General features: G+C 41.7%; 2 protein-coding genes and 1 long non-coding RNA gene across 16 annotated transcripts in view; 1 reads left to right on the top strand and 2 right to left on the bottom strand.

Annotated features, from left to right (window-relative positions):
- Positions 1-1549, bottom strand: part of ANLN (anillin, actin binding protein) — a 63804-nt gene extending 62255 nt beyond the window's left edge. For 7 of the 8 annotated variants that reach the window (XM_009452893.5, XM_009452894.5, XM_024357789.3 and 4 more), the window contains exon 1: positions 1311-1450. In XM_009452893.5, coding sequence (XP_009451168.2) covers positions 1311-1328 — 18 coding nt within the window. In that variant the 5' untranslated portion in view covers positions 1329-1450. Of the gene's footprint in view, positions 1-1310 lie in introns of all 8 variants that reach the window. The other variant, XM_001169875.7, reaches the window with a different exon arrangement.
- The window catches only part of MATCAP2 (microtubule associated tyrosine carboxypeptidase 2), a 65802-nt gene continuing 41196 nt past the window's right edge, over positions 1266-25871 (top strand). Inside the window, exons 1-2 of one of the 7 annotated variants that reach the window (XM_003318257.7) lie at positions 1266-1392; positions 7403-7468. In XM_003318257.7, the coding sequence (XP_003318305.6) occupies positions 1281-1392; positions 7403-7468 (178 nt within the window). In that variant the 5' untranslated portion in view covers positions 1266-1280. Of the gene's footprint in view, positions 1393-7402; positions 7469-23926; positions 24586-25871 lie in introns of those variants that run through there. The other 6 variants (XM_063815310.1, XM_519042.8, XM_003318254.6 and 3 more) reach the window with 6 other exon arrangements.
- On the bottom strand, positions 18789-24005 carry LOC129135475 (uncharacterized). Its single transcript, XR_008536356.2, has 3 exons — positions 23813-24005; positions 20088-20163; positions 18789-19995 (listed from the first exon to the last, which is right to left on the bottom strand). It is a non-coding gene; the product is annotated as an uncharacterized LOC129135475 (long non-coding RNA).

Below are 25871 nucleotides of genomic sequence, written 5' to 3'. Positions count from 1 at the left end.
ATAGGGCTAATGTTTTAAGGAATCGTATTCTAGTTTAGATAAAATAAATACACCCTTTTCGACCTCAGTGTAAGTGAAAGATATTTGGTGCATGACCAGCCCTATTTTAAGGCTAATACAAAAATAGGCTCTAGATTTTTCTATTAGAACCTTTAAGGAAGGTGAAAAAAATTGATGTATTTGTCCCAAGATGATTAAGAATTTGAAACAGAAAAATAGATTGTCATGCTTGAGTATAAGTAAACTCTAATTGCTGAAACCTGTAATTAATACCTTATACATAACTTATAGAATTATAATTACATCTCCCCGAAAGAATTACCACTCTTCACAGCATTTAAGTTTTTGAATCAGTGTAAACACAGTTTTAGGTCCACTTTGCAACACTCAAAAACTAACAGTTTGAAATTTGCACAACAGCCTAAAGAAAGAGGAACTGACCTGGAATAAAAGAGAGTGGACAACTGGCAACAAAACACTCCTGAATGTCACAACGCACATTCTCCACAAAAGCTAAAACTAGAGAAATCGACACAATAACCATGTAACCCATATGCAATCTCAAAGGAACAAAAGATGAAATAAGTACTGTAATTATATGCCCCAGAAACATCGAAAAGTTTATTTCTTTCCTCTAAAATCGTGAGCTGATAGTTTTGCTCGGTACACTTGCATTGTTTCAATTAAAATGGTCAGTCCCGGGTATGAACTTCTTCGTTACTTAGCTGAACAATGGGATCTCAAGGAACTACTGGCTTTTTATGAAAGAATGCAGTGATTTCTAGCACCTGCTTATTTTAACGTTTTGCTGTCATTTCATTAGCATCTCCCCTGCGGGCTGCGTGAACTCCGCAATCACACATCCTACTGCCTTCCCCGGCGGCAGCCGCACTGAGTCACCGGCCCCGGACTCCGCCCTGCAGGGCATTCCAGCTGCTTCCAGCAGGACCCGTTCCGCAGGCCTGCGCCTCACTCTTGCTGCGCCAGGACTGCAGAGGGACATGGTAAAAACGGGGGCTGAAAGACCTCTCGCAACAGCCTTTTAGGACAGACTCAAAGCCTTCCTCCCTGAGTTTTATCTGTAGGACCGAAACAACAAAATCTCAGAGGAACCCACCAACCACAGCAGGCCGCAGCCGCGGCCCCTGCTCGGCATCCTCAGCCAGCCCGACCCCCGCCCGCACACACTGCGCACGCGCGCACACACGCGCCCTCCGCCCGGTGGGGGTTCGCCCAGAGGTTGACAGAGGAAGGTGGGTGGGGGCCTAGAGCGGTGGGTCATGGCTGGCTGCACCCGCAAACTCACTGACCTCCGTAAACGGATCCATCGCCCCAGGCGTCGGACTACGAGACGATGGAAACGGTGGTTCAAATTCAGGAAGAGAAAAGTGAGTCTCAGCTCAGTGTGTCTCCTGGAAAAAACCAGGAGTCTGAGGCGGGGGAACTCTCCCACAACCAGCTGTCCTCTCCTCTCGGCTTCCAGTGTCGGACTCGGCCTCTGCAGCCGTTCAAATTTGAATTTCAGCGCCGAGCCGCGAGCATGCGCGCTGGGCGGAGCCGGGGCGCCCTCTCCCCGCCCCTGCGCTCGGTCACGTGGCCGCGCCGGGCCGGGTGGTTCCCAGGGGCGGCCCCGCCTCCTTCCCGGCCCCCTCCCAGCCCTCGCCGCGGGGTGGAGGCGGGCAGCGGGGAGCTTCCTGCTCTCCAACGGCGTCGGGTTCCTGGCTCCACCCCCAACAACCACACATTCCCCTCAGCTTTAAGGCGATTGCTTCACACCAACCGCGTTTGGGTGTTCCCGCCTTCCTTCATTCCTAAATAAAGTATTAAGGCCGGGAGTAGTGGCGCATGCCTATAATCCCAGCATTTCGGGAGGCTGAGGCTGGAGGATCGCTTGAGCCCAGGAGGTCATGGCTGCAGTGAGCTGCGATCTCACTACTGCACTCCAGCCTGGGCGGCAGAGTGAGACCCTGCCTCAAAAAAGAAAAAAAAAAAGGATTAAGAGCCCTTGTGTTGGCCGGACATAATCCCAGCACTGTGGGAGGCCGAGGCGGGCAGATCACGAGGTCAGGAGTTCAAGACCAGCCTTGCCAACATGGTGAAACCCCGTCTCTACTAAAAATACAAAAAAATTAGATAGGCATGGTGGCGCGTGCCTCTAATCCCAGCTACTCGGGAGGCTGAGGCAGGAGAATTGCTTGAACTGGGACCCGGCAGGTGGAGGTTGCAGTGAGCAGAGATCACACCACTGCATTCCAGCCTGGGCTACAGAGCCAGACAAAGAGCCCTTGTGTTTCAGGTGCTGCTAGCCCGTTGGCTTTCAGTAGCTTTGTTTCCCAGGTCACACCCAACTCCTAGTCCCCAAAAGGGGGACTGCAGGCCTAGCCCTCAGAAAAGCCAGTTCCGGTGGGTCCCCGACACTCTAAGCCAATGAAATAAAGCTAAAATTAACAGACTGTGTGAAGCGTTCATGCACAATTTTTTATTTTAAATTCCATCCAACTGTGTACAGTGTTAGAGCGGGAGGAATTCTGACAAGCCCTCTAACTAGTTCAATCCTTCCTTTTACAGCCGAGAGAAGGGACACCCGAAAACGTTAAAGAAGCTGGTCCAAAGAAATGAAAACCCCGTTCTCAGCTCATGACCTGTTTTCCACACTAGCTAAGGCTGTGTCTCCTGCTTATTCTTTGTAGAGTACTCCAAATTGTAAGATAGGTTACATAATTTCTGTATCAGATTCATTTCTTCTGTAACAAGTCTGTGCAGGTAAAGATGACAGTTCTTGATTTGTTCATCTGAAAAGTTAAGAGTGACTGTTCATGAGCTGAACAAAACAGAACTATTCCTCCCAACTAAGTGGTTTCAATATGTTTAATAATATGTCCATCTTAGCAGTCAGTCAACATTACAAAAAGAATTTACTAATATTTTTAATTTGAATTTTTGTATGATAGATTGTACGTGACTGAAATCAGGGCAAGAGGTAAGGGAAATACTGCTTGGGCTCAGGGCTCCACCCAGTTAGCCAAATCGGTTAACCCATGGGTTTTTTTTTTTTTTTTTTAACCTTTGTGGGGAGTCATGGACTCCTTTGAAAATGTTAAAACTGACCCTCTACCTAGAAAAATGACCATTTAATCATAAACTATTTAACAGGATTTTGTGAAGTTCATGGACACCAGGACAAGAACTTCTGATTTAGCCTGTTTGTATTTTAGTTTACTCATCTGTGTAACAGGAATAATCATCTGCCCTGATTTCCTCAGAGTTGTTAGGAGGGGCAGATGAAAAATGGAGAGACATAATCCAAAAATATTCCGTAATAAGTAATAAGACACTGTCCGAGTGTGTAGTATATGGAATTATTAATATTTAACCCAGAATGTGTTACTTATGAACAAAGGAAAAAGATACTTCCATTTTTTCCAAGTGTGACAGGAAAGGTGTGTATGTATTTGGGGCGTGTCTGTGTGTGTATGCATGTTTTAAACAACGTTGGAAAATGAGTCATTAGAAATTTATGTAGCCGTTGTGCCTTCTGGCTATCACTTCTATGAGCCTTAGTTTCTTTGTATCTACCTCAACTAGATTCTAGTTAAGACTAAAAGAGGTAAAGCACCTAGCATAAGATAGCTACTCACAACATTTAGTGTATCTTCCCTCACCATCCCACTATGTCTTTGGTTTCTACCTTGATAATGATGATGATAGTGATAATGGCAACCATCACAATTAAATAACTCCTAAGACTGAAACACCTACTATGTGCCAGAAACTATGGTAGATATTCAAGTCTACTCTCCTAGGGTACTACAATTGTCTCCTACTATACCTCCTTCCATTCTTAACCCCCGGTAGTTCATTCTTCAGTTTCTAGGCTAGAATGACTTTTATCTTTTTAAAAATTGTGTTATATAACAAACAAAAAAATTTGAAAACAAAAAAATTATGTTATGAAATACAATAAAAATGTGAATAATAAAACATAACCATATACCAGCCACCTAGCTTAAAAAAATATAAAACATCCCACATGTAATTGAAGTCTCCTGTGTGTCCCTTCCTATTCTCATTCATCTTCCCACTCTTCCAGGGTAAAACTATCTTGATTTGATGTTTATCATTCCCATAGAAATATGTATACTTTTATCACATCTACATGTATATCCATAACAATATCTAGTGTTTTATATATAAATTTTATTTGCAGAATGTAAGTCTTTCTGCAACTTTTTCTGGCCCAATAATATCTTTATGGGATTTATCCTCACTAATAACTATAGCTGCATTTCATTCATGTTCACTGCTAAATTTTATTATACAAATATACTTGTAATTTATGTACCCATTATCCTGTTAATGGACATTTAGCTTATTTCCGGTTTTTCATTCCAAAGACCCCATGATGCCATGACTATCCTTTATATGCACATGCAAAACTTTCTCTAGAGCAATATACCTAGGAATATTATTACCAGATATTAAAAATAAACTGCTCTTCAAAATGGTCATAACAAATGATACTCCAGTCAGTAGTATATGCCCCTGGCTGCTGCTCTAGTTCCTCCCCAATATGTGGATACATTTTAAATTTTGCCATTCTTGTTTGAGTGCCTTTCTCTTATCACTAGTGAAGGTGAACATGATTTTTTATTTATTGGACTTTCAATTTTCTTTTTCTGTGATTTTCAACTTTATATCCTTGCCCATTTTTCTGTGCAATTATTTGCCTTTTTCTTATAGATTTATAGGGTTTTTGTTGGTTGTTTACTATTTCCTGGGAAAATAAACTTTGTTGGTTTTTCGGCTTGCCAATTTTTTGGTTTGTGGCTTGTCTTTTTACTTTATGATGTTTCAGATGTACAGAAGTGTTTAATATAACTAATGATACACACACACACACACACATACACACATACACATACACATATACCATATATATTTTCCTTTAGGGTTTGTGTTTTTTATGCCTTAAGAAATCCTTCCATACCCTGAGATAATAAAGATGTTCTGCTGTACTTTCTTGTAAATATTTTAAAATATGGCTTTTCATGCTTTTGTCTTTAAACTATCTGGATTGATCTTGTTTTTTGTATGGATAACCAGTTGTCTTAGCAGCAGTTATTAAATTGTCCATCCTTTCTCTCATTGACCTGTAATGCCACTTTTATCATATATCAACTTTTCTTTTTTTTTCCCCCTGAGACAGGGTCTCACTCTTTCGCCAAGGCTGGAGTGCAGTGGCCTGATCTCGGCTGACTACAACCTCTGCCTCCCTGGTTCAAGCGATTCTCCTGCCTCAGCCTCCCAAGTAGCTGGGACAACAGGCATATGCCACCAAGTCTGGCTAATTTTTGTGTTTTTAGTAGAGTTGGGGTTTCCCCATGTTGGCCAGGCTAGTCTCGAATTCCTGGCCACAAGTGATCCACCCAACTAGACCTCCCAAAGTGCTGGGATTATAGGCATGAGCCACTGCGCCTGCCCAACAGTTCTTTATTTTATTTTATTTTATTTTATTTTATTTTATTTTATTTTTTTGAAATAGGGTCTTGCTCTGTCACCCGGGCTGGAGTGCAATGGCACGATCACAGCTCACTGCAGCTTCAAATTCCTGGCCTCAAGCAATCTTCCCATCTCGGCCTTCCAAGTATCTGGGACAACAGGTGCATGCCACCACAACCCGCTACTTTTTAAAATTTTTTGTAGAGACAGGATCTCACTTTGTTGCCCAGGCTGGTCTCCAACTCCTGGCCTCAAATGATCCTCCCACCTTGGCCTTCCAAAGTGCTGGAATTACAGGTGTAAGCCACTATGTTCAGCCTCAACTTTTTATGTACACATAGGTCTATGTCGGACTCTATTCTGTTCTACTGGTCTATCTATTCCTCTCCCAATATCACACTATATTAGTTATAAATGTTGATATCTGGTAGGGCAAATTCCAATTCAACTTGGATTATTTTGCCTCATTGTTCTTCCACATGAATTTTAGGGTCAGATTCTCAAGATCCGAAAAGAAAAGAAAAAAGAAAAGAAAATCCTCTTCTGGTTTTTAATTCAAATTGCACTGAATTTATCACATAATTTGGAGAGAATTCGCATCTTTGTGACAGCAATGCTACCCATTTATGAGCATGGTATATCTTCATTATACCTGCTAAAAATGTCTATAACAAACTTACATAAAGATCTGTAAACTTTTGTTAAATTTATTCCTACGTATCTTTGTTGTTGCTGATCTTTTTAGTTTTAGTAATTTATTTATAGAGAGGGATCTTTTTCAAATGTAAATTTTGCAGTGTCAATTCCTTGTTTGGAGCTGCTCTATGTCTTTCGTTGCAATTAAAATGATATCCAATAATATCCTTATCATACCTACCAGGCCATGCATGATCTGGAATCTACCTGCCACTCCGAATAACCTAGTATTCTCCTAACATCACAATACTTTCCCTTTTTTTTTTTTTTTTCACTATGCTCCAGCTTCAGGCCTTTTTTCTGGTCATAAAAAAATGCCAAATTTCTTCCTGCCTCAAGGACTTTCCACTGCCTGGACACTCTTCCTCTAGATTTAGCACGTCTGCTCCTCGTTATTTGGGCCTAAGCTTGCATGTGCTACCTCCTGAAAGAGGACTTCTTTGATCAGGTGGCCACCCCTGTCTTCTCTGCCCACCAATCACTTTCCATTCTATTACTCTGACTTCTTCATCACATTTGCCACTATCTGACATTATTTTAGTTATGTATTTATGTTTATTTGCTAGGCCTTCCTACTAGAGTGTAAGCTATGGCAGTGCAGGGACTTGTTTATAGCTGTAACCCAGCACCTTCTGGCACATGAGTGCAGTAGATACTTGTTAAATAAATGAATATGAGAATAACTCTTATTCCTATTTTACAGATGGGAAAACTGAGATGCATAGAGGCTAAGGGATTGGCCTAAATCATCAAAAGTGTCTTCCCTACTTATTTAAATAAAACACAAAACTTCCCAAGTTATTTAAATAAAACCCACAACATAATACATTAATTTAAGAATAGAACCAAGAGTCTGAAGTAGAAATAACTAGAGATTAAAGATAGCCCTGGAAAATGAGTATTTGCTCCAAGACCTGCTCTTTTAAACAAAGGAAATAATAATTATGTCTTTTGCAGATAAAATTGCTGATAAAAAGGCTGAAAAACACAAAAATTTGAAAGCAGGGACTGCAACAAAGACCCTCCAAATGCTGTATATTTACAGTTAATTTTTCAAAATACAGTCACACACATTTATATTTTATATTTTATACTATTTTTATACTTTTAAAAATACTATTTATATTTAATTTTAAAATTTTTAGACTGTTTATACTTAATTCACAAAGTAATACAATAACACAAATCTTTTTATTTTTACAAGGAGAGAAAAGGCCAAGACCTAATCATAAGGCAGTGGCAAGAAGAGCTAAACTCAAGTTCTCTACCTCAGGTTATTTGGCTGAAGGGCCATTTCTTTTACACTTTTTAAAATTATTATTATACTTTAAGTTCTGGAGTACATGTGCAGAATGTGCAGGTTTGTTACATAGGTATACACGTGCCATGGTGGTTTGCTGCACCCATCAACCTGTCATCTATATTAGGTATTTCTCCTAATGCTATCCCTCCCCTAACTCTCCACCCCCCTACAGACCCTGGTGTGTGATGTTCCCCTCCCTGTGTCCATGTGTTCTCATTGTTCAACTCCCACTTATGAGTGAGAACATGCGGTGTTTGGTTTTCTGTTCCTGTGTTAGTTTGCTGAGAATGATGGTTTCCAGCTTCATCCATGTCCCTGCAAAGGACATGAACTCATCCTTTTTTATGGCTGCATAGTATTCCATGCTGCATATGTGCCACATTTATCTAGTCTATCATTGATGGGCATTTGGGTTGGTTCCAAGTCTTTGCTATTGTGAACAGTGCCGCAGTAAACATATGTGTGCATGTGTCTTTATAGTAGAATGATTTATAATCCTTTGGATATATACCCAGTAATGGTATTGCTGGGTCAAATGGTATTTCTAGTTCTACACATTTATTATAATGAAGAAACAACAACCATCAAAGGATGTTATCTATATGTTATTGAAAAGGGCTATTTTACTTGTTACTACTCTCTACCATTAATGATTAATGGTATTAATCTTTACTATTAATGATTCTTAGTGTCACATAGATTTTTTTTCTAGTTTAATTGATGAAGATGTTTCAGATTCCAGAGTGAGCATGAACATATTGTGCTTTCTGAACATATTATATTGTTTCCAAAAACCAGTGCAACTACAGGCATAACTCCTTTATTCAATAGACTAATCTCAAAATGCATACAACTTTAATCTCCTTTTTATTTTCTCATGTGGTTAATAAGGATATTAAGATAATTCATATTTAAAGGACCACAGTAAATCCTTTCATAAAGAGTAAGAATTATTTTATGTACTTATCACACTATACTTTTTATATTGGTAACTTTTGTTTTCCATACCTAGATTTCTTAAAGCTATTTTTGGCTGGGCGTGGTGGCTCACTCCTGTAATCCCAGCACTTTGGGAGGCCGAGGCAGGTGGATCACGAGGTCAGGAGATCGAGACCATCCTGGCTAACACGCTGAAACCCTGTCTCTACTAAAAATACAAAAAAATTAGCCGGGCCTGGTGGCGGGCACCTGTAGTCCCAGCTACTCGGGAGGCTGAGGCAGGAGAATGCCGTGAACCCGGGAGGCGGAGCTTGCAGTGAGCCGAGATCGCGCCACTGAACTCCAGCCTGGACGACAAGGCGAGACTCCATCTCAAAACAAAACAAAAAAGGCTATTTTTACAAAACTTAATTTTTTAGTGATATCATAGAAGTCACTCTTAAATATTACAGAAATAACAGAAGCCAGTGTTTCCTAAATATCAGAGTCAATTTATTGAACATGAAATATAACATCTTAAATTTTCCTCCCATGCAAACAGACATTTTGCAAATCTTCTTTTTTTTTTTGAGACAGACGCTGTCACTCAGGCTGGAGTGCAGTTGCACAACTCTGCTCACTGCAACCTCTGCCTTCCAGGTTCAAGTGATTCTCCTGCCTCAGCCTCCCGAGTAGCTGGGATCACAGGCACCCACCACCATGCCCGGCTAATTTTTGTATTATTATTGTTTTTTTTTAGTGGAGACAGGGTTTCACCATGTTGGCCAGGCTGGTCTTGAACTCCTGACCTCAGGTGATCTGCCCACCTCGGCCTTCCAAAGTGCTGAGATTATAGGCATAAGCCAAAGCGCCCGGCCACAAATCTTCTTAAATTTGATACAAGAGAATGTAACAGATTTATTGCACTCCACTGATGTCTGTCATGAATTTAGTGATCTTCTAAACACTTCAAAAATTTCTCCTCACATGCTATTTCCAGACCCAGGGTTCATTTATTCTTTCATTAATCCTTCCAAATGCTGGGGTTCAGTACATACACTTTCACTCTCCTCTTTCCTGCTTCTCAGAGTCTGACACCATCCCAGTTTTCCTCAGTCCCATTCATGCCTGGCACTTAATAGGCCCTCAAGAAATGTTTGCTGTTTGCTGGTGTATTCTCCGGGACCACAATCTCCTTCATTTTTTTTTCTTTTTTTTTTTTTTGAGATGGAGTCTCACTCTGTCACCCAGACTGGAGTGCAGTGTTACCATCTTAGCTCACTGCAACCTCCGCCTCCCAGATTCAAGCGATTCTCCTGCCTCAGCCTCCCAAGTAGCTGGGATTACAGGTGCCCACCACCATACCTGACTAATTTTTTGTATTTTAGTAAAGACAGGGTTTCACCATGTTGGCCAGGCTGGTCTCAAACTCCTGACCTCAGATGATCCGCCTGCCTCCGCTTCCCAAAGTGATGGGATTACAGGCATGAGCCACTGCACCCGGCCTCCTTCCTATACTCTGACCTTACCATTCCTCAGACCTTCCAACTGTACTCACCTCCTCCTCTCTTTTCATCCACCCACATGTATGACCACACATGGACTCCAGTCAACACTTGGAAATGCTCCAGCTCCAAGATTTCAAACCCCAAACCTGGTCTCCTGATTCTAATCTTGCCTCCTTATCTCTTCTTCACTGCTGCTCACTCCTCCTAAACCTGCAAGTCCCCTCCCTTCTCCCTTCCAGTCCTAACCTTCAGTTCATTCTCCTTTTTCAGCTTTGGGCCCTAACTGAAAATATTATAGCTTGGGCTTTATAGCTATGCCCAGGTGTTAACCTTGATCTCCTCCCATACCCTTTTCTAAGAGGCCACATGCCTCATACGTAGCTCAATCTATTTTGAAAAGGAGGCCAAGAAAAAAGGGAGTTTAAAACAAAACAAAACCACCAGCCCGGCCAACATGGTGAAACCCCATCTCTACTAAAAATACAAAAAATTAGCTGGGTGCAGTGACACATACCTGTAATCCCAGCTACTTGGGAGGCTGAGGCAGGAGACTCGCTTGAACCTGGGAGGTGGAGGTTGCAGTGAGCCGAGACTGTGCCACTGCACTCCAGCCTGGGCTACAGAGTGAGACTTTGTCTCAAAACAAAACCTTAGAGCAGTCAGGGAATTTATAGATCACCTAATCCAGCTTCTTAAAATAGTAGATGAGGAAACAAGACTGTGAATAGTCTAAGATTTCCAGATCCTGCCATCGTCCTTTCTTGGGTCTCTTCCCAAACACTGCCCATCCTCCTTTAAGCCTCACTTGCTCCTTCCCAGCCAGACTCAAGAGAAACTATTTTAATACCATTCTCCTTGGTCTCTTGTCCTTCTTGCTGCACTTAACTTGCTAATCTCTAACTGTTCTGTTTTCCTGGCTTGCTCAACATTGCCAGAAAAAGACAAGAAATTGAGCCAATTCCATTTCAAATTTATTCCACTGGACCATTAATGTTGCTCAGAATCCATTTGAATAATTTGAATCAGAATCCATTTGAATCCCTATCACAGTCTCGATCACATTTCCCATCCCACCCCTTTACTCTCTGCAAATGACCTTACCACCCACTTTGCTTAGTGTTCAGTGCCAAGGAAAGCACTCAGAGATGAGAACCCAATCACCTGCTGTTCATTCCTGAATAAACCCTGCTATTTGCCACCTCTATGGCATGCTCATCCTACTCCCACTACCAAAATGCCCTGCTCATCACCTTTGAATTTCTAAATACAAATCCAGCTGAATATTATATCTTACAAGATTTCTTACCTAGTCCAAAGTGAGGTCATCATCCACCTCAGTACTCAATTTGCACCACTTTATTTTGCCATTATTTCAGACTTACAGAAAAGTTGTGAAAGGTTTACATGTAGACACATAGAGAGAGAGAGCAAAAGTGGAACAAAGATTCCTGGATTCCAGGCATCATTCAGATTCCCAATATAGTAACATTTTACTATATTGGCTTTATATTCTCTCTCTTTCTCTCTCTCTCTGTGTGTGTGTGTGTGTGTGTGTGTGTGTACTTACCATTGTGTTACAATTACCTCCAGTATTCGTATAGTAACACACTATACAGGTTTGTAGACTAGAAGCAATAGGCTACACCATCTAGGTTTATGTAAGTACATTCCATGATGTTCCCACAATGACAAAATCACCTAGTGACACATTTTTTTCAGAACATATCCCCATCAGTAAGTAACACATGACTGTACATATTCACATATATATATTTACATATATACATACATACTCTGAACTGTTTAGGGAGAAAAGGATATCATGTCTACAAGCTACTCTTAAAACAGTTCAGAAAAAAAGTCATGTATGTATACAGGTATATATATGTATATATACACATACACACACAGACACACACATGCATAGTTATAGTTACATAGTCATATATGTTACTCTCTATGTACACGTAGATAGATAGAAAGAAAGATAAAACCTTGTGGGTTCTTATTCCTCTACCCCACAATCAAATGACTGAGAACTCTAAATTCTTCCCAGAATGCTCTTGTCTGCCTTCGTACACTCCCCAGGTGATCTCATCAGCCCCACTGACTTAAAAATTCCATCCAGGTAGTGGGGTTCATTCCAAGATGGCCAAATAGGAGCAGCTCCGGTCTGCAGCTCCCAGCATGATTGACACAGAAGATGGGTGATTTCTGCATTTCCAACTGAGGTACCTGGTTCATCTCATTGGTACTGGTTGGACAGTGGGTGTAGCCCATGGAGGGCGAGCCGAAGCAGGGCAGGGCATCGCCTCACCCAGGAAGTGCAAGGGGTCGGGGGATTTCCCTTTCCTAGCCAAGGGCAGCTGTGACAGTATGTACCAGGAAAATTGGGACACTGCCACCCAACTACTGAGCTTTTCCAACGGTCTTAGCAAATGCACACCAGGAGATTATATCCCATGCCTGGCTCAGCAGGTCCCATGCCCATGGAGCCTTGCTCACTGCTAGCACAGCAGTCCGAGATCGAACTGTGAGGCAGCAGCCTGGCTGGGGAAGGGGCGTCTGCCGTTGCTGAGTCTTGAGTAGGTAAACAAAGCAGCCAGGAAGCTCCAACTGGGTGGAGCCCACCACAGCTCAAGGAGGCCTGTCTGCCTCTGTAGACTCCAACTCTGGAGGCAGGGCAGAGCCGAACAAAAGGCAGCAGAAACTTCTGCAGACTTAAACATCCCTGTCTGACAGCTCTGAAGAGAGCAGTGGTTCTCCCAGCATGGTGTTTAAGCTCTGAGAACAGAGAGACTGCCCCCTCAAGTGGGTCCCTGAACCCCATGTAGCCTAACTAGGAGACACCTCCCAGTAGGGGTCAACTGACACCTCATACGGCTGGGTGCCCCTCTGAGACAAAGCTTCCAGAGGAAGGATCAGGCAGCAATATTTGCTGTTCTGCAATATTTGCTGTTCTGCAGCCTCAGCTGGTGATACCCAGGCAAACAGGGTCTGGAGTGGACCTCCAGCAAACTCCGACAGACCTGCAGCTGAGGGGCCTGACTGTTAGAAGGAAAACTAACAAACAGAAAGGACATCCACACCAAAACCCCATCTGTAGGTCACCATAATCAAAGACCAAAGGTAGATAAAACCACAAAGATAGGGAGAAACCAGAGCAGAAAAGCTGAACATTTTAAAAACCAGAGCACCTCTTCTCCTCTAAAGGATCACAGCTCCTCACCAGCAACGGAACAAAGTTGGACGGAGAATGACTTTGACGAGTTGATAGAAGTAGGCTTCAGAAGGTCGGTAATCACGAACTTCTCCAAGCTAAAGGAGGATGTTCGAACCCATTGCAAGGAAGCTAAAAACCTTGAAAAAACATTAGACAAATGGCTAACTGGAATAAACAGTGCAGAGAAGAACTTAAATGACCTGATGGAGCTCAAAACCATGGCATGAGAACTACATGATGCATGCAGAAGCTTCAATAGCTGATTCGATCAAGTGGAAGAAAGGGTATCAGTGATTGAAGATCAAATGAATGAAATGAAGCGAGAAGAGAAGTTTAGAGAAAAAAGAGTAAAAAGAAACGAACAAAGCCTCCAAGAAATATGGGACTATGTGAAAAAAACATATCTATGTTTGATTGGTGTACCTGAAAGTGATGCAGAGAATGGAACCAAGCTGGAAAACACTCCCCAGGATATTATCCAGCAGAACTTCCCCAACCTAGCAAGGCAGGCCAACATTCAAGTTCAGGAAATACAGAGAACACCACAAAGATATTCCTCAAGAAGAGCAACCCTGAGACACATAATCATCAGATTCACCAAGGTTGAAATGAAGGAAAAAATGTTAAGGGCAGCCAGAGAGAAAGGTCGGGTTACCCACAAAGGGAAGCCCATCAGAATAACAGCGGATCTCTTGGCAGAAACTCTACAAGCCAGAAGAGAGTGGGGGCCAATATTCAACATTCTTAAAGAAAAGAATTTTCAACCCAGAATTTCATATCCAGCCAAACTAAGCTTCATAAGTGAAGGAGAAATAAAATCCTTTATAAACAAACAAATGCTGAGAAATTTTGTCACCACCAGGCCTGCCTTACAAGAGCTCCTGAAGGAAGCACTAAACGTGGAAAGGAGCAACCGGTACCAGCCACTGCAAAAACATGCCAAATTGTAAAGACCATTGATGCTAGGAAGAAACTGCATCAACTAATGGGCAAAATAACCAGCTAACATCATAATGACAGGATCAAATTCACACATAACAATATTAACCTTAAATGTAAATGGGCTAAATGCCCCAATTAAAAGACACAGACTGGCAAATTGGATAAAGAGTTAAGACCCATCAGTGTGCTGTATTCAGGAGACCCATCTCAAATGCAGAGACAAACATAGGCTCAAAATAAAGGATAGAGGAAGATCTACCAAGGCAAAAAATAAAAAATAAAAAAAAATTAAAAAGCAGGGGTTGCAATCCTAGTCTCTGATAAAACAGACTTTAAACCAACAAAGATCAAAAGAGACAAAGAAGGCCATTACATAATGGTAAAAGGATCAATTCAACAAGAAAAGCTAACTATCCTAAATATATATGCACCCAATACAGGAGCACCCAGATTCATAAAGCAAGTCCTTCGAGACCTACAGAGAGACTTAGACTCCCACGCAATAATAATGGGAGACTTTAACACCCCACTGTCAATATTAGACAGATCAACGAGACAGAAGGTTAACAAGGATATCCAGGAGTTGAACTCAACTCTGCACCAAGTGGACCTAATAGACATCTACAGAACTCTCCACTCCAAAACAGCAGAATATACATTCTTCTCAGCACCACATTGCACTTATTCCAAAATTGACGACACAGTTGGAAGTAAAGCAATCCTCAGCAAATGTAAAAGAACGGAAATCACAACAAACTGTCTCTCAGACCACACTGCAATCAAATTAGAACTCAGGATTAAGAAACTCACTCAAAACCACAGAACTACATGGAAACTGAACAACCTGCTCCTGAATGACTACTGGGTAAATAATGAAATGAAGGCAGAAATAAAGATGTTCTTTGAAACCAGTGAGAACAAAGACACAACATACCAGAATCTCTGGGATACATTTAAAGCAGTGTGTAGAGGGAAATTTATAGCACTAAATGCCCACAAGAGAAAGCAGGAAAGATCTAAAATTGACACCCTAACTTCACAATTTAAAGAACTAGAGAAGCAAGAGCAAACAAATTCAAAAGCTAGCAGAAGGCAAGAAATAACTAAGGATCAGAGCAGAACTGAAGGAGATAGAGACACAAAAAACCCTTCAAAAAAATCAATGAATCCAGGAGCTGGTTTTTTGAAAAGATCAACAAAATTGATAAACCGCTAGCAAGACTAATAAAGAAGAAAAGAGAGAATAATCAAATAGATGCAATAAAAAATGATAAAGGGGATATCACCACTGATCCCACAGAAATACAAACTACCATCAGAGAATACTGTAAACATCTCTACGCAAGTAAACTAGAAAATCTAGAAGAAATGGATAAATTCCTGGACACACACACCTTCCCAAGACTAAACCAGGAAGAAGTTGAATCCCTGAATAGACCAATAACTGGCTCTGAAATTAAGGCAATAATTAATAGCCTACCAACCAAAAAAAGTCCAGCACCAGACAGATTCACAGCCGAATTCTACCAGAGGTACAAAGAGGAGCTGGTACCATTCCTTCTGAAACTATTCCAATCAATAGAAAAAGAGGGAATCCTCCCTAACTCATTTTATGAGGCCAGCATCATCCTGATACCAAAGCCTGGCAGAGACACAACAAAAAAAGAGAATTTTAGACCAATATCCCTGACGACATTGATGCGAAAATCCTCAATAAAATACTGGCAAACCGAATCCAGCAGCACATCAAAAAACTTATCCACCAAGATGAAGTTGGCTTCATCCCTGGGATACAAGGCTGGTTCAACATACGCAAATCAATAAATGTAATCCATCACATAAACAGAACCAACAACAAAACCCATATGATTATCTCAATAGATGCAGAAAAGGCCTTCGACACATGAAAAAATGCTCATCATCACTGGTCATCAGAGAAATGCAAATCAAAATCACAATGAGATAGCATCTCACACCAGTTAGAATGGCGATCATTAAAAAGTCAGGAAACAACAGGTGCTGGAGGGGATGTGGAGAAATAGGAACGCTTTTACACTGTTGGTGGGAGTATAAACTAGTTCAACCATTGTGGAAGACAGTGTGGCGATTCAAGGATCTAGAACTAGAAATACGATTTGACCCAGCCATCCCATTACTGGGTATATACCCAAAGGATTATAAATCATGCTGCTATGAAGACACATGCACACGTATGTTTATTGCAGCACTATTCACAATAGCAAAGGCTTGGAACCAACCCCAAATGTCCATCAATGATAGACTGGATTAAGAAAATGTGGCACATATACACCATGGAATACTATGCAGCCATAAAAACGGATGAGTTCATGTCCTTTGTGGGGACATGGATGAAGCTGGAAACCATCATTCTGAGCAAACTATCCCAAGGACAGAAAACCAAACACCGCATGTTCTCACTTATAGGTGGGAATTGAACAATGAGAACACGTGGGCACAAGGTGGGGAACGTCACACACCGGGGCCTGTTGTGGAGTTGAGGGCAGGGGGAGGGATAGCATTAGGAGAAATACCTAATGTAAATGATGAGTTAATGGGTGCAGCAAACCAACATGGCACATGTATACCTATGTAACAAACCTGCATGTTGTGCACATGCACCCTAGAACTTAAAATATAATTAAAAAAAATAATAATTAAAGAAAAAAAGAAAGAAGTCTTAGGGGTTTTTGAATCTTGTTCTTAGAACGTAAAAACGTTCAAGATATTATTAAATCTCCTCAGCGATGCCAAGGCAAGCTTTTAAAAACATAAATCATGTCATGTCACTGCACTATTTAAAATCCTCCAGTGGGCCAGGTGCAGTAGATCATGCCTATAATCCCAGCACTTTGGGAGGGTGAGGCAGGAGGATCACTTGTGTCCAAGAGTTCAAAACCAGCCTGGGCAACATAGTGAGACCTTGTCTCTACAAAAAAAAAAAAAAAAAAAAGTTAGCCTTGCATGGTGGCTCATGCCTGTAGTTCCAGCTACTCAGGAGTCTGAGGTGGGAGGATCACTTCAGCCCAGGAGCTGCAGTGAGCTGTGATCTCACCACTACACTCAGCCTGGGTGACAGAGTGAGACTGTGTCTCAAAAACATATATATATAAAATAAAATGGCCAGGCACGGTGGCTCACGCCTGTAATCCCAGTACTTTGGGAGGCTGAGGCAGGTGGATCACGAGGTCAGGAGATCAAGACCATCCTGGCTAACAAGGTGAAACCCTGTCTTTACTAAAAAATACAAAAAATTAGCTGGCACCTGTAGTCCCAGCTACTCGGGAGGCTGAGGCAGGAGAATCGCTTGAACCTGGGAGATGGAAGTTGCAGTGAGCTGAGATCGTGCCACGGCACTCCAGCCTGGGCAACAGAGCGAGACTCCATCTCTAAAAAGAAAAAAATCCTCCAGTTGCTTCTGATTGCCCTTGGAATAATATTGAAACTAGGCTGGGTGTGGTAGCTCACTCCTGTAATAATGGCACTTTGGGAGGTAGTGGGGGAGGACTGCTTGAGGCCAAGAGTCCCAGACTAGTCTAGGCAACATAGTGAGACCCCCATCTCTACAAAAAATTTTTAAAAAATAAAGAATAAAGTCTAAACTCCCTTCCCTGGCCCCTGCCTACCTCTCTTTTCCTACTCGCTTTCCCCCAGCTTACTAGACTTCAATCATACTGACCTTCATGTGGGTCCAGGATCAGCCAAATTATTCTTATCTCAGGCCTTTTGGCTTTGCAATTCGTTTGCCTAGATTGCTTGTCCCCTAAAAATTCCGACTCTTATTCTTCAAGTGGCGGACATTTGTTCTTCAAGTCTTAGCTCAAAGGTACTTTCTCAGAGGCCTTTCCTGATCACTCCAAGTTACCTACCATCTAGCATACTTTACCGATTTGCCGTGCTTCATAGCACCTATCTGTATCTGAAATTATATCATTTGTTAACTTGGTTGTTGTTTTTTTCTCCCAGTATAAGTTCTATGAGAACTGGGACTCTGATTTACTTACCCCAGCATCCCTGTCATATGTGCTAAAGGACTGATTGATGCATGTACATCATTTTTATTGCCCTCTTTTTTTTTTTTTTTTAGATGAAGTCTTGCTCTGTTGCCCAGGCTGGAGTGCAGTGGCACCATCTTTGCTCACTGCAACCTCCACCCCTGGGATTCAAGCGATCCTCCTGGCTCAGCCTCCCGAGTAGCTGGGACTACAGGCATGCACCACCACACCCGGCTAATTTTTGAATTTTTAGTACAGACAGGGTTTTACCATGTTGGCCAGGATGGTTTCGAACTTCTGACCTCAGGTGATCCACCCACCTTGGCCTCCCAAAGTGTTGGGATTACAGGCGTGAGCCACCATGCCCAGCCATCATTTTTACATATGTATGTACATACCATCAGTAAGTTCTTTGAAGGTAGGTTTCATATCTTTTTCATCATCTTTTTACCTTGTATATAATAGGAACTTAAATATCTGTGGAAGGAGTAAGTTAATGCACATCTTGGTTTCTCCAAAATATAATAAAGAGCAGTATCTTTTTGGCTGATTAAAAAACATCCTTCCTCCCTTAATCATTTCCAACAAACATTAAAAACATCATTTACACACATGTAAAATCACAGTGTTCCCCAGGGTTTTTGTGCTGTTCTATTTTCATTGAGGTAAAAAGGTAGAGGCGTTTCACAAAGCATTCTTTCATTTGGCTTCTACTTAACGCTTTTCATTCTCCTGAATATAGACATGCTGCAAAACATTCCATTCTCTTGATATAGACATCCTGAAAGCATTCAAACTTTGCTGAAATTTTTTTTAAAGCCAAGGAAAAACCAATTCTACCAACTATTTCCTAGATTTCTTTTTTTTTCCTCCTCTTTTATGAATCAAGAAACAATGTTCACAGTTTGCCCTGAGGCTTCTGGTAATGCTTATCAGAATCTGAGGTATTGCAACTAGAGTTGCTCTGTTCTTTTATAATGGTAGGCTGCAGAAGCTTCCCTCCCCATTTTTTAAGTTTCTCATCTGAAACTTACAAGTAAGTAAATATAATGTTCTAATTCTTTTTGTGTTAATAAGATAAAAACCTCTTTTTAAGAAATTAAACTTTTTTTTTCAGTTGCAAGCATGATATGCTCTCAAAAAACTGAACTTCTGCTATAGAAAGTGAAGTATTACAGACTGGGCATGGTGGCTGACACCTTTAATCCCAGCACTTTGAGAAGCTACAGAGGGAGAATTGCTTGAGGCCAGGAATTTGAGACCAGCCTGGGCAACAAAGCAAGACCCCATTTCTATAAAAAGTGCCTGTGGTCCCAGCTACTTGGCAGGCCAGGGTGGGAGGATCGCTTGAGCCCAGGAGTTATGATCGTGCCACTGCACTCCAGCCTGGGCAACAGAGTGAGCCCCTGTCTCTGGTAAAAACAAAACACAAAAAAACCCAAAGTGAAATAATATACTTTTCTTCCAGTAGCAACACTTTCTGGCAGCCTTGTCCATGCTTTACCATCTCTCTCTTCCTCTTTCTTGGTCTTTACTAGCCTCTATCCCCTATCAAGGTAAATGATCAAACTTCTCCTGAGTCTTTAACAAGCAGGATGTTGATCTTTTTTTCAAAAAAGAAAATGATCTTCTTTTATTACACAGATGGTTTAACTTACTTTTTTTAATACCAAAACTCCATCAACTTATGAATAGTAAATAAACATTTGTCAACATCTGTTCTACTATGTAAGAAGAATATAGAGATTAACATGAGTAGTTAAACAAGTTACTGACAAAATAAAAAAATACTGGCTCACATCTGTAATCCTAGCATTTTGGGAGGCGGAGGCAGGCAGATTTCTTGAGTCCAGGAGTTCAAAACCAGCCTGGCAACATGGCAAAACCCCATCTCTACAAAAAAATACAAAAAATTAGCCTGGCCTGGTGGCACATGCCTGTAGTCCCAGCTACTTGGGAGGCTGAGGCTTAGGTAAGAGGATTACCTGAGCCTGGGAGGTTGAAGCTCCAGTGAACCATGATCATGCCATTGCACTCCAACCTGGGCAACAGAGTGAGACCCTGTCCCAAAACAAAAAATGAAATAAAATAAATACGTTCTTTACCTATAACATAACAATCCTGCTACAAATAAAATAACAATATTTCTATCAAAACACGTATTTTTCTATTATTTTAAATCTAAAATTAAATGGAAATCATCCTTACAGATATTCATTAATCAAAATGTTCCACAATACAATGCTTCTAGAATTCATAAAGATGACCATAAAAGGAAAGTGAGTATATCTCAGTAAGACAACTGCAATGGCATTTTTGGTTATTATTGAAAAATTTAAGTTTAATAAAACTTTAAAAAGGGTGAAGGACATCCTTAAAGATAAACATAAATTATTAAAATCAGTTTTAATGGCGAGGCGTGGTGGCTCACGCCTATAATCCTAGCACTTTGTGAGGCCAAGGTGGGTGGATCACCTGAGGTCAGGAGTTCGAGACCAGCCTGGCCAACATGGTAAAACCCTGTCTCTACTAAAAATACAAAATTAGCCGGGTGTGGTGGCGCATGCCTGTAATCCCAGCTACTTGGGAGGCTGAGGCAGGAGAATCACTTGAACCCAGGAGGCAGAGGTTGCAGTGAGCCAAGATTGTGCCACTGTACTCCAGCCTGAGCAAAAAAAAGAGCGAAACTCCATCTCAAAAGGAAAAATAAATAAATAAAAATAAAAACAAAAGCAGTTTTAACAAATTCCTAACTTGATCTTGAAATCAGTGCCCTAAAAGTGGAGCAGTAACATAATTAAGTCGATCATCTTGTCTCAATATTAATGGTTAATGTAGAAACAGGTATAAAGGAAAGTTTCTCAGAAAGATGAGATTGTTCATTGTTCTTGTGGATATGTAAAAACAATGCTGACTCAAAAGCAGCCAACTGGACAGCTGCAGATGCTGAACCCAATGGAAACACTAAGCAGGCATAGCACGAATCAGTAATTAACAAAGCAGATGCAGAAAGCTTGATGAGGATGAATAATTGCATAGATGGGAATAGTAAAAGGAGCTGGTAACAGTACAAGTTTTATAAGAAGTTAGATAAACTCTTTGTATTCATGAATTTGTTAGCAAGAGTGCTTCAATAATACACAGAGATATATTTTTTAAATGTTTTGATTACATTATAAATACCTTTATATGGTGCTTATCACTAAAGATATTTAAAAATGATCCACAAGAAAATATTGGTAGGGTGAACATAAAAATAATTATAAAAGTAAAGAATGATATAATATTCCAGGTAGGCTAACTACAGAGGCATCAAATTTGTTTATTTTTGGAATTCTTAATTGTAGTGAAGTGTTGAAATTAGAATGCACATCATTTTCTAATTTTTATATGTATGTATACATGTACATCTTTTATACACACATATATGTATTTTATAGAAAATCTTCCCTGCTAGTCAGGACTTTCCTTGAGGATAGGTATCATCTTTTGTTATGTACTCCAAAAACACCAAGCCCAGTGTCTTCTATATAAATAAATACCTGTGGAATGAGGAAGATAATATGTATCTTGGTTACTTAAAATATAATGAAAATAGGCAATATGATTAAACATACTTTAGTAAAAGCACTGAACATATGACTTGGTAACATCTTTTAGGAGGCTTTCTTTTTTGAGAAATAGCTCTTAAACTGCAGTGACTGTGACTTTAAAAACTAGAAATTTGTAGAGGTAATAGATGCATTTATAGCAAACTTGGAAAACAGCTTTAAGAATTCTGGGTATATAAGGAAGCCAACAGCATGGTTCATTTAGAGCCTTTTTCCTTAGGACATATGTTGCAAGAATTACTACTCTTACAAATGCAGCAGATTCATTGCTCATTACTATAGCAAGTGTTTTTAACTCAAAGCAGATTTGTTCTTCATCTATTGGTCCATTTGATATAATTCTATATTATTTTAGTTATCATTGAAAATGCACACACTTTCTGTTGTCTACTTATTCATTAATTCACAAATATTTATTAAGGACCTACTACGTGCCAGCCACTCTTCTTGGTGTGGGAATATAGCAGTGAAAAAACAAAAATCACTGCACTTGTGGAAATTTTATTCTAGGGATGGAGACAGACAACAGTCATGATAAATCAATAAAATATATAATAAATTAGATAATGTCAAGTGCTAAGTAAAAAAAATAAAGCAGAGAAGGGCTATAGGAAATATGAAGGAGTAGAATTTTAAATAGAGTGGCCAGGGAAGGGCTCACGAAGAGGTGACATTTGGATTAAGTCCTGAGGAAGTAAGGGAGCTAGTCCTGCGGATATCTGAGGGAAGAACATTCCACGCAGGGAGGATTCCAAGTTGCAAAGGCCTTGAGGTGAAATAGTGCCTGGAATTGAGGAACATCAAGGAGGCCAGTGTGTCCATCGGGGAGGAAGTAGTTGGGGATGAGATCAAAGAGGTGACAGGAGGCTAGGTCATAAAGGACTTCACAGGAAAGGAAGCCACTGAAGATTTTGAACAGAGTGACATATGATTTTTTCACAGGTTCACTCTGGCCAATGAGTTTTGAGAACAGTGTGAAAGAGGGTAGGGTGGGAATACAGTGACTGTCTAGAAGACTGCCATAATCCAGACAAGAGGTGGTGGTGGCTTGAACCAGAGTGGTAGCAAGTGGCTAGATTCTGGATGTATTTCGAAAACAGTAGTCACAGGATTTGAAGACAGAATATGAAGTGAGGTTATCCAGTTTTTGTGATATAGTTACATTTCCATTGTTCTCTCCTAAGTGATGAAAAAGACACAATTTCTCACAAGTTGCCTGTCATTCTCGGGGTTTGACGGTCCTGATATTCAACTTTCTTTTGTTCCTGAGTTTGAAAACACACCCCAATTATTTCCATGTCTTAGCCTTGAGGATGAAGAGAAAATTTAACTGTCTGAAGACTGACAGTTGCCAGCACTATCTCAGCTCCTCCTAAACTGTAAGCTCCGCTAGGCTTATTTCATTTCCCTTGATATCCTCAAAGCCTGACTCAGAACCTTGCACACGTTAGGGTCTCAAAAAATGTTTGTTGAATGGTTTAGTCTACATTTCCCATTCCCACTGTACTTTTTTTTTTTTTAGTCTCACTTTGTCACCCAGGCTGGAGTGCAGTGGCGCGATCATGGCTCACTACATTCTCACCTCTCGGACTCAAGCAATCCTTCCACCTCGGCCTCCCGAGTAGCTGGGACTACAGAAGTGCGCCACCACGATTTGTTCACTTTTTGTGTTTTTAGTAGAGATGGGTTTTCGCCATGTGGCCCAGGCTGGTCTCCAACTCCTGGCCTCAAGCGATCCACCCGCCTTGGTCTCCCAAAGTGCGAGGATTACAGGCATGAGCCACCGTGGCCCGCCTCCCATGGTTATTGTAAAAGATTAAATTTTCATACTTGCTAATGTGAAAATGAATAATAAACTGAAAATAACATTCAGCCCCTATCAATTGCAGAATCACAAGCTAAAATGTGAATTTCAGCATTAAGGATAGTATGCTGAGGTACTGTCAAGTGGTCATTGAGCCTCCTGCACTTTCACTCTTACTAGCTCAACCTAAACGTGTTTTAGCTTCCCCGCACCTCGTAAGGGGAAGGACTGGTAGACTGGCTTTGCTATTTGCAGCTAGGGCCGAGTGTCACAGTGCACCATGGAGTTAAGTCACCTTTGAACGGGTACAAACGTCTCTGAAAGATCAGTCAATATGCGTTATCCCACTGGCTGGAGACCCCAGCCGCTCGCGGGCACAGCCACAAGCCCCGGAGGCACTGGCCCGCGCTGTGCACGCCGGGAGTTGTAGTTCCTCCCACTCTCTCTCGCCGTCCGTCGGCCTTCGTCGCACGAGCGCCCCCAGCGGCACGCAGGCTCCGTGAAGCGCAGCGCGCGCGGACCCCGGGGGCAGTTTCCTAGCAACCGGCGGAGCGGCTACGTCACGGTGGCAGGTTCTAAGCGCTGCTGGGCACCGTAAGGCCGCCGTGTGTACCTTCCAGCAGCTACGGGCTGGTGGAAGCGCTGCTCACAGTCAGTGTCGGTACGTCTTCGTCCGCCCTTACCCTCCTTATCCTGCTCCAGGTAGCGGAGATCCGCCTCCCGCCGCGCCCCCGCCACCGAGGCCCGGGTCAGAGGCTAGAGGCCGCCCGCCCCTGCGCGGCCCTTTCCCCTGAGCCCGCGGAGCCCGCCGCCCCGGGCCTCGGGGCGACGATGCTGGAGTCCATTCGCGTGACGGGTGAGTGCCGGGAAGGGCTGGCCGCGGCGGGGGTGCGGGGCGGACCGGGGTCCCGCCGCCCGGGGTTCAGGTAATGGTAGCCACCGGCTGGGCGCGCCGCTCGGGACTCCACCCTGCGCCCCGACCCCTTCGGGGCGCGCAGGAGGCGCTCCCGAAAAACCTGTGGAGGGAAGAGAGAAATCGGCCCCTTATCCTTTCGTCACTTATTATCAGTAAGTACCTGCTGTGGAATCTCGTGGAAAAGATTGTAATATTAGACCGGTTGCTGGTCTTACAAAGGTACAATCCAAAGATTGTTAAATCCTATTTCAAAACACGCTAGGTGTGTGATTAAGCTTCATAATTTTCTAGAATGTTCAGAAAAAATAAGCTAAGTGAAAGAACACATCTGTATATTTCATTATTTATACTGTGTATATTTGTGTGTGTATGCTTTTATTCTTAAACAGTGAGAACGTTTTGAGTTGATATTATTAACAGGCCATTTTACAGTACGGATTATACCAAGTGTAAAACATGGGTCTTTAAACAGACCCCAGGTCAGAAAGTCTGAAAGTTTACCTGCATTTTTTAAAATTCAGTTCAATCTCTGGGAGCACAGAACTTGACTCTTATTATTTGTAAATCGCTATGCGTGTTAGCCATTAAAAAAAACCTTACATAATATTAGAGTAATTTTCTAGGCCATTTTCCTAGCATTTGATTCTGTACGCAAACATTTCTGCAAGCAGGGTTTTGGCAGTTCAGAATTATGACGAAGAACAACGGAGTAAAGGGAAATACTCCTCAAACTAGTGCCAAAATAAAGCCGGAATTTTACATTTTAAAGCAATGCAGTACCTACCAGACTATTTTTCTGTGAGCATTCTAACTGAAAAACCAAACCTCTTTCCAGTGAAAATATTTACGATTTTAATTTTATACTGTTTTATTTCACGTTCAGTGTTATACGGAGTTGATTTGTGCAGTCATGACATTGCCACGATGTATATCATTTATGTTGACAGGAAACATAGTTCCAGGATCTGAGATCGAAAAGGCAACTTTAATTGGCATTAGAATTTTTAAAAATGTGATTTGATGTAGATGCTACTTTCATCTTAAAACACAATTAAAATGTCAAAAGTTACTTAAAAGTACCATACCTCCTAAATATGGAGCAAGGTTTCTCAACCTCCGCACCATTAACTTTGTTGTTGTTGTTGTTTTTGAGACGGAGTCTCGCTCTGTCGCCCAGGGTGGAGTGCAGTGGGGCTGTCTCTGCTCACTGCAATCTCCACCCCCCGGGTTCAAGCGATTCTCCTGCCTCAGCCTCCGAGTAGCTGGGATTACAGACGCATGCTACCACGCCCGCCGGATTTTTGTATTTTTAATAGAGACAGGGTTTCACCATGTTGGCCAGGCTGGTCTGGAACTCCTGACCTCAGGTGATCCTCACACCTCCGCCTCCCAAAGTGCTGGGATTATAGGCATGAACCACTGTGCCCAGCCTAGCACT

This window comes from Pan troglodytes, chromosome 6, assembly GCF_028858775.2.
Source record: "Pan troglodytes isolate AG18354 chromosome 6, NHGRI_mPanTro3-v2.0_pri, whole genome shotgun sequence".
Taxonomy (NCBI): Eukaryota; Metazoa; Chordata; class Mammalia; order Primates; family Hominidae; genus Pan; species Pan troglodytes.
Note: the sequence above shows the minus strand (reverse complement) of the source record. Positions and strands in the feature narration are given on the sequence as shown.